The sequence below is a fragment of the Stenella coeruleoalba genome (genome assembly GCF_951394435.1).
Source record: "Stenella coeruleoalba genome assembly, chromosome: 16".
NCBI lineage: Eukaryota > Metazoa > Chordata > Mammalia > Artiodactyla > Delphinidae > Stenella > Stenella coeruleoalba.
The window spans coordinates 7,792,663-7,801,248 of record NC_137162.1 but is presented as its reverse complement, the minus strand read 5'-3'; the positions used below and the strand labels follow the sequence as shown (position 1 = coordinate 7,801,248).

Here is an 8,586-nt window from a genome sequence, read left to right as displayed (position 1 = left end):
GCTCTATACATGGGTGATGTATGGCTCATGATGATCGTGGTAGATTATCCAGACGGACTCACTCAGTTCCTGTACCACAGAATCTGGAATGCAAACACTGCATTTCCCAGACTCCCTTGCAGGTTGCACTAGGTTCCACCAAGCCAGACATGGTGAAAGTGAGATGGTGACCATAGGTGGAGAGGGAGAATTCTCTGAAGGTATGGTGGGTGGATTTGGTTCTTTCGGGGCAATACTATCAGGTTCCTGTCATCTTAAGAGCCAAGTGATGGGGCAGTGGTCTCAGTGGAACAATGAAATTGGGCATTTCTCAGAGCTGCACGGCTCTTTGCTGTGTGGTACTTGAGCTTGGTTACCCAGTCCCCCTGGAAATCTGTAAGCTCCTTGATGCCTTGTATAAACTTACCCCTCTAGCTGGAGAAGTTTCTATTGTCTGCAACTAAGAACCATGATTTTTAAAAAAATTTTATTTTATTTATTTACTTTTGGCTGCATTGGGTCTTTTTTGCTGTGTGTGGGCTTTCTCTAGTTGCAGCGAGCAGCGGCTACTCTTCATTGTGGTGCTCTGGCTTCTCATTGTGGTGGCTTCTCTTGTTGCGGAGCTCAGGCTCTAGGCGCGTGGGCTTCAGTAGTTGTGGCACACTGGCTCAGTAGTTGTGGCTCACAGGCTGTAGAGCACAGGCTCAGTAGCTGCGGCGCATGGGCTTAGTTGCTCCACAGCATGTGGGATCTTCCCGGACCAGGGCTTGAACCCATGACCCCTGCGTTGGCAGGCAGATTCTTAACCAGTGCGCCACCAGGGAAGCCCAAGAACCATGATTAATATGAGGTCTCATATTCATTTCTCCCCCAACCAGATTGTAAATCCCCAAAGGGCAGGAACTATATTTTATATTTCTCCTGTAAAATCAGCAGAGTACACAGTTTTCCTAGTAAACTTATCAACATGACACGCACGATTCATTGAACTGGGTTAAAGTTCTAATATTCTGATGAATTCTTCATGCCATCTGTGAATCAAGAGCCTGAAACAAAATGGCCACCCTAATATGGTCTTTTTTTGAAAACTTAAAGTTAAGTCAGGCTAAGAGAAGTCAATTTTTTAAAAAATAAATTTATTTATTTTATTTATTTTTGGCTGCATGGGGTCTTTGTTGCTGTGCGCAGGCTTTCTCTAGTTGCGGTGAGCGGGGCTACTCTTCATTGCAGTGCACGGACATCTCATTGTGGTGGCTTCTCTTGTTGCGGAGCATGGGCTCTAGGTGCACAGGCTTCGGTAGTTGTGGCACACGGGCTCAGCAGTTGTGGCTCGCGGGCTCTAGAACGCAGCCTCAGTAGTTGTGGCGCACGGGCTTAGTTGCTCCGCGCATGTGGGATCTTCCGGGACCAGGGCTTGAACCCGTGTCCCCTGCTTTGGCAGGCGGATTCTTAACCGCTGTGCCACCAGGGAAGTCCCAGAAGTCAAATTTTTTGAAGTTTCAGTTTAAACACTTGAAAGGGTCAAAAGGGCAGTTAAGGAAACTCTTCCCCTTTTCTACCAACTTTTATTTATTACAAAAACGATGTAACATTAAATAGAATGTAAAAATTCATCCAAAATCTCACTGGGCTAACACATTGAAATATTCCCATTTTCTTCTCAGCCATTCCTACGCCTTATTTTTGTAGGCAGAGGTCTACATACAATTTTGCATTCTGCTTTTTTTTTTTTTTGGCTGCACCACTCCGCATGTGGGATCTTAGTTCCTCAACGAGGGATGGAACCCACGCCCCCTGCATTGGAAGCCGAGTCTTAACCACCGGACAGCTAGGGAAGTCCCTCTGCTTTTTCACACAATGTTATATCGTGAGCGTTTTTCATGTTGTAACCTAGTCTTCCTTTTTTCATGGCATAATATTTCTGTCAGTAGCCATCTTATCACTTCTTGAACAATTCCGGTCCCTGAACATTTATTTTTCTTCCACCTTGTTCTGGCATCATAGCTTACACTTCATACATGTCTTTAGAGATTCGTTACCTTATCATTGCTTCTCAGGCGCGCAGCATCGTCCAGTCTGTGGGCCCAACTATCTCCATTGCTGTTAGGAGTGTCATCGGGCCACAGGAAAACACCAATGAAGGTCTTGCCTGTTCTCTTTAATTTTTGTTACTTTTCCGGTTGCCTCCTCGTCCCAATCTGCCTTGCTCCAATTTTAGGGAGGTTGACCCTTTATCCACTGATGTCCAGGTGAAAAGGCTCCCATTTTGGGAGCGCGTGACTCGGGAGTCGGGAAGCAGCGCCCGTCTTGCCGGGTTTGCGCCCGGCCACGCCCCACTGGCCCAGCTCTGCCCCGCCCCGCCCGCGGGACTACACTTCCCAGGCAACCCTGCGCGGCGAGCGCGGCCGCAGCTTCCAGGCGCCGGTTGGGACGCGGGGGCCGAGGCGCAGGCGGGACGCAATGGCTGCGTGGGGCGAGCGGCTGGCCGGCGTGCGCGGGGTGCTGCTCGACATCTCAGGCGTGCTGTACGACGGCGGTGAGGGCGGCGGTGCGCCGATTGTAGGCTCTGTGGAGGCGCTGGCGAGGTGAGTGGGCCGCGCAGGCCGCCTGGAGCGCCCGGCGCTGTGCTCAGCCGGGTCCTGTGGGCCGCTGCCGGGGGGCGGGGCGGGGCTGCTGCTCTGGCCCCGCCCCGCCCGGCGAGCGGTGGGCTGGTCCCGGGAGGATTGCGCTGCAGGCGCCGGGTGTGACAGGCAAACGGCGTCCCGGGATGAGCACCGGGACCCTGCTGGTTAGAGTTGCGCCCCTGCCCAACAGCGCGGCCCCATTCCTTGCCTTTGAGCGCTTGGAATGTGGCAAGTCTGAATTTAGATGTGGTGTAAGTGTACAACCCACACTGGATTTTGAAGACTTAGTGAGAAAAAATGTATAAAGTTCATTGTATTGTTTTATATTGGTTACATATTGAAATGATAGTAATTTGAATATGTTAGCTTAAATAAAATATATTAAATTAATTCCACCTTCTTTTAACCTTTGTTAATGTGGTTACCAGAAAACTTTAAATTACATACGTGGCTGGCATTGTAATTCAGTTGGGCTGCCTTGACTGTCTGCTTAGACGGTAGGAGGGCGTCTTGCCCACCAAGTCTTGTGCACAGAAGACACTGCCAGGACCACTGTTGGCACCACTGGGCCCTGGGCTTTGTAATTGCCACTGGCATCGCAGAACCAGAGGGTAAGAGGAGGCATGGGGTGAAGTGGAGGAAGAAGTGCCTTGCATCTGAAGGGAACAGTGGCTGCAAAGCCTGAGGCGGAGGAGAGCTCGGAGGAGAGCTCGGGAGGAGAACTCAGCAGATCACACGCACTCACGGAACTGAAGAGAGAGTGGGCACTAGCGAGGGTGCTCAGGGCTACAGCAGGCAGGGACCTGAGGGTCACAGAGAGCTGTCTGGATTCCATACTGGGTGCAATGAGAAGTCACTGAAGATTTTAGGCAGGAGTGTCGTGTGATCTGATTTATGTTTTCAAGACATTTAAATGTAGAAAGTGAAACCATATAAGTAAATGAAAACAGGAGAGATTCCCTTTGAAATCTTGGAGTAGGAGAATACCTTGTAGCTACGCCTCAAAATCTAGAAATCGACAACAACAACAAATCAACAACCCAATAGAAAGAGGCACAAAGGATATAAACAATTCATAGGAAAGGAAAACAAATAGAAACACAAAGGAAAAGCACAGGAAAGATGCTCAGCCTTACTCGAATAAGAGAAGTGCAAATTAAAACGATCCTGAGATGCCTTTTTTCATCAATTTGAGAAAATCGGCCAAAATCCACAACTTTGGGAACGCATTCTCTTGGTGAGAGTTTGTGGAAGCAGACCCTGTCTTATATTGCTTGTGGAAGATGCATTTGGCATGATCTATCAGCGTACTGCCTCATACATGAGAAATGACATAGGTGGGAGGTCATTCATGGCAGTGCCTTGAGAAATAGCAAAAGACTGGAAACAGCTCAACTATCCATCGCTAGGGGAGTATTACAGTCTATCCTTCTACACAGTGGAATTCCATGCTGCATAAAAAAGAACGAGCATGCCTGCCATGTAGACGTGCTGTCAGTGAAGACAGGATGTGCACTGTGCCATCTTTTGGGTGGAAAAGGCAGAAATGCAAGTGTGTATTCCTGCTGGTGTGTTTGTATAAGGAAACTGGAGGGAAGAGCTTCAACCTGTGAAGAGCTGGAAGGCAAGTGATTGGGGAGAACTAGGTGGTTGGGGGTAGGGATGGGAGCAAGGCTCTTCCCTCGGTAACTTCGTATATAAACATTTTTTAAAGTTTTGAACCATGTGGATGTATTTCCCATTCAAGATATCAAATTACAAATATTTTGTCAATTTTGTCTCAAAAAGTGCTGGAAAAAAATACTGCACCAGAAAACAAAATATTTTAAGAAGATCTCTGGCTGCAAAGTGGAGAATGAGCTGGCAGTGGGGCAGATGGCCGGGCTCCAGAGGAAACAGGGGAACAGCCAGTTGGGAGACCCTTGTGTGGTCCAGGGAGACATGATAGGGCGTGGACTAGGGGGTGGCAATGGAGATGAACAGAAGGGGGTGAATTAGATGTTTTGGGAGTAGGACCAATGGGACCTGCCTGTGTATTGGATATTGCAGGGAACAGGGAGAAGATGAAATGAAGAATGGCTCCGGTGTTGGACTGGAGCACCTGAGGGAATGGAGAGGGGCACAGAGGGGCGCAGGCAGGTGCCATGATGGCCCTTGACACAGTGCTTGGCACACAATACACCCCATGAGTATGACAGTTAAACGTCACGTCCCATGTTTGTTTGTTTGTTTGTTTTTGTGAAAGAGACAAACTTTATTGAGCCCTCAGCCCTAATTCTTTTTCTCCTGCACAGTCTTGGTTCCCCGGAGACACCCAGTCCGGTGGGCAGCAGTGAGACCCACTTTCTGGCCAGCAGAGGCATCTCTGAGGATGGTAGAGGCTTTGCCGATATGGTGGTGGTTGCCACCTCCAAAGGGACGCTCAGCAGGGTTCATGGCCACACCCCGCACACATGGCCAGCAATTCCTCTTTGCCTTATACTTGTGGTAGGCACGGCTGGCCTTCAGAATGGGTTTGTCAACGCGGCCACCTCTAGCCACCACACCGACCACAACTCTGTTGGTGGAGGAGATGACCTTCTTGGAGCCCAAGGGCAGCTTCACTCTGGTCTTCTTTGTCTCAGGGTTGTGGGAGATGACAGTCACATAGTTTCCAGAGGCTATGGCCAGCTTGCCCCAGTCACCAGGCTTCTCCTCCAGACAACACATGTGGGTGCCCCCAGGTACGGTACCCACCGGGAGCACACTGCCGATGCTGAGCTGGGCCTGCTTGCCACAGTCCACGAACTGGCTGGTGTGGATGCCCTCGGTGGTGATGAACATCTCTGTCCGCTTCTTAAAACTGTATGGATCCCGGAAGACCACCTTGGCAAGGGGCACGCTGCAGCCCGGGTCGTGGATGGTGTCCTTCACGATACCCTTGATGTAGCTGTGTTGCTTGGCAAAGTCCACGGTGTGCAGAGACGCGGCGTCTTTCGGTGCTTCACGTGCACGCGGAACGTGGAGCTGGCGCGCTTCCTCTGCCCACAGATTCCGTGGCCCATGGCAGCAGTCTGCTGAGGAGTGCGGCCGAAAGAGCACGTCCCATGTTAATATAGGAATTCCTGTTACACGTGCTTTTAATTTTTTTAAAATCAGGGCCACTTAAAAAAAAACAACTTTATATTAAAGTACACATCTGTTCTTCTATTGAGGGGGTGTAGTTTCCTGTTTTCAGTTATTTTGAATAGTGCTGCCATGAACATTCTAGAACATGTCTGGTGAATGCATGGATGCATTTCTGCTGGGTACAGGCCTAGGAGTGGAATTGCTGGTCATAAGATAGGCATATGTTCATTGCTAGAAGATGCTGTCAAATCGTTTCCCAAAGTGGTATATGTGAGAGTGCCCGTGGCTCTGTGTCCTCACCAACACGTGGGTTTGTCACTCCTTTGCATTTTATTTATTTATTTATTTATTTAAACTAATTTACAGTTTCATTCATTTTTAAATTTTTTTTAAAGTTAATTAATTAATTTTATTTTTGGTGCTTTGGGTCTTCATTGCATGCAGGCTTTCTCTAGTTGCGGCGAGCAGGGGCTATTCTTCCTTGTGGTGCGCGGGCTTCTCATTGCCATGGCTTCTCTTGTTGCAGAGCACAGGCTGTAGGTGCGTGGGCTTCATTAGTTGTGGCATGTGGGCTCAGTAGTTGTGGCTTGCGGGCTCTAGAGCACAGGCTCAGTAGTTGTGGGGCACGGGCTTAGTTGCTCTGCGGCATATGGGATCTTCCCGGACCAGGGCTCGAATCCCCTACATTAGCAGGCAGACTCTTAACCACCAGGGAAGTCCCAAAGTCCTTTGCATTTTAGCAGGGTCATTTTTGCCTCAAAACCTGAGAAATAAAGTAGGTCAAGGATATGGACAGAGCCTCGGTCTCTCCCCATCTACCTTCTGCTGAGGAGCACAAAATGGATTCAGCAGTGGCTTTGGAATAAGTAGGGCTGATTGTGAGCCCTTGTTTCCAGTCGGTAATGTGGGTCTGGTGTGCACCCCTCCCGGGCCAGTGAGGCTCCAGGCGTCTCCCAGCACCAGCAAAGCTGGCTGCTCTCAGAGAGTGCTTCCTATGCTGGGCGTCCCTGTTTATATCATGTAGTCCCCCTAACAGCGTGGGGGTGGGAGGAGGTTATCTCCCTCAATCAGCTGAAGCCACTGAGGCTCAGGGCTTGCTAGGGTCTCAGCTGGGATGGCCCAGGGACCATGGGAACCCAGGTGTGCGTGACTCCTAACCGCTGTGCTGGACCCATACTTAGAGTCCTTTGAGGGAGAAGTGGGCATTGGAAAAGGTCAGGGGCTTCTCTCTAGCAGTCTCCCCTGGGTGATGCTCCCCCCGATACACTGTCCACCTAACACCTGCACAGATTCCAGGCTGTGACTCGAAGGAGGGTGATCCCTGGTCCTTTAACCTCTGTGGGTTTGGCGCTGGCATCTTCCAGCAGATCCCCGGGAGTTGTTTGTCTTGATTTGCTTTAATTCAACTGGTTTATCTAGCTGGAGTGTCTTTGGTAGCAGCTGCACTGTATAAATCTAGCAGCGGTATAGTAACCGGATATACTGACAGTCCTAAAATACATCCCAGCCAGTTTTGTAGCTGAGAGAGGGGAGAAGTGCCTTCCCCATAGTGTGTGGGACTGTTTCCAGTGAGGGGACGCAGTTCTCCTTATATCAGGGGAGTTGATCGTCCTGGAGGATGAGGCCTGGCCCCTCTGAACCCTCCCTGGGACTCCATGCCACAGGACCGCGTCCCCGTGCATTTCTCTGCTCCACCAGGGCCTTCCCGAGTGACCCTTGTGGCCCCTTCTCTCCCTCTGCCCACTTCACCCCCTTGCTTCCAGTTATACAGACTTTCGGGGGGTTTTCACTGACCAGCCCCTTAGCAGCCCAGCACCCGCAGCGCCTGGGCCCTCCACGCTGCGGCAGCCTCTGGCTCTCACCCACATCCCTTTTCTCTCTTCAGCTCTTGTGCTGGCTCTTTAAAGGCTAGGCCCCTCCGCCCAGGCCCGGCCCCCAGTGGCCAGCTGATCACACTCAGGCCAAAGGAAGCCGCCCATGCCCTCCTGTGGGGCCCCCGGAGCCCAGCATCCAGACCCTCCTGGCCGTGAGTGTATGTGGGCAACTTCCCCCAGTAAAATCCGCCTGCTTTTGGAGTTTCCCTGGGGATGTCAGACTTGGGGACACGGCCCTTTCCCGGGCCAGGCCCTGCTGGCCAGCGTGAATAATGCCAGGCTTCCACCGCTTTGTGTAGCTTTTGCAGCCACAGCCTGCACTCTGTGGCCTCCTTGATATGCAAGGCTGGCTTTGAAGTCACAGGGGAGCTCAGAGGAAGTTCCCAGGGTGAGAGCAGCGCTGCAGAGGGGCCGCTTGATGGGGGTCCCGGGGCCCAGGGGGGCGTTTGCCTCCATGGCATCTCCCCAGTGCCGTGGGTTCCCAAACAGCACCTTCTGTTCTGGGAACCCCGGAGGGGGTGACTCACCACTTCTCTTCCTAGGCTTTCTGTGGTGACAGGTGTCCTCAGGTTTTTGGAAAGTTTCCCACCTGTTTGGGGACACAGAGCACTTGGGGAGTATTAGCTCTGCTTTTTAAAACCATACCGACCACCGTAGTAGCAGTCACTGATGATCAGGCTACCTTCACAACCAGCCCTTTTCAAAGCCGGAACAGAGGCTCAGAGAGATTTGGGAAGTGGCCACAGTGGAGAAAGTGGCTGGGCCAGGGTTCCCTCCCTTCCTGCCCACTGTCCCCCGCCCTGCCCCGGTCCACCTGACTCCAAGCCCCAGTTTTCCCTGCAATAGCACGCTGCTTCTCATTAAAGATGCACTTGTTCATTCATCCACTCACCCAACAAATATTTATCGAGTGCTTCTTTTATACTAAAAACACCGCTGTAGGCGTTGGGACAAGGGGCAGTGAGTGGGGCAGATGGAAGTCCCTGCTCTCGGGAAGCTGA

The 8,586-nt window shown here is 51.2% G+C and overlaps 1 protein-coding gene and 1 pseudogene across 6 annotated transcripts in view; one reads left to right on the top strand and one right to left on the bottom strand.

The window, feature by feature from the left end:
* Positions 1–986: 986 nt before the first annotated feature.
* The window catches only part of LHPP (phospholysine phosphohistidine inorganic pyrophosphate phosphatase), a 137,703-nt gene continuing 130,103 nt past the window's right edge, over positions 987–8,586 (top strand). For all 5 annotated transcript variants that reach the window (XR_013824399.1, XR_013824400.1, XR_013824401.1 and 2 more), the window contains exon 1: positions 987–2,564. Coding sequence is in view for 2 of the 5 variants with exons in the window: in XM_079900998.1 (XP_079757124.1) it covers positions 2,440–2,564 (125 nt within the window). In the remaining 3 variants the exon portion in view is untranslated. The remainder of the gene's footprint in view (positions 2,565–8,586) is intronic.
* On the bottom strand, positions 4,875–5,647 carry LOC307175669 (large ribosomal subunit protein uL2-like; annotated as a pseudogene). The gene has a single exon. The product of its transcript is annotated as a large ribosomal subunit protein uL2-like (transcript).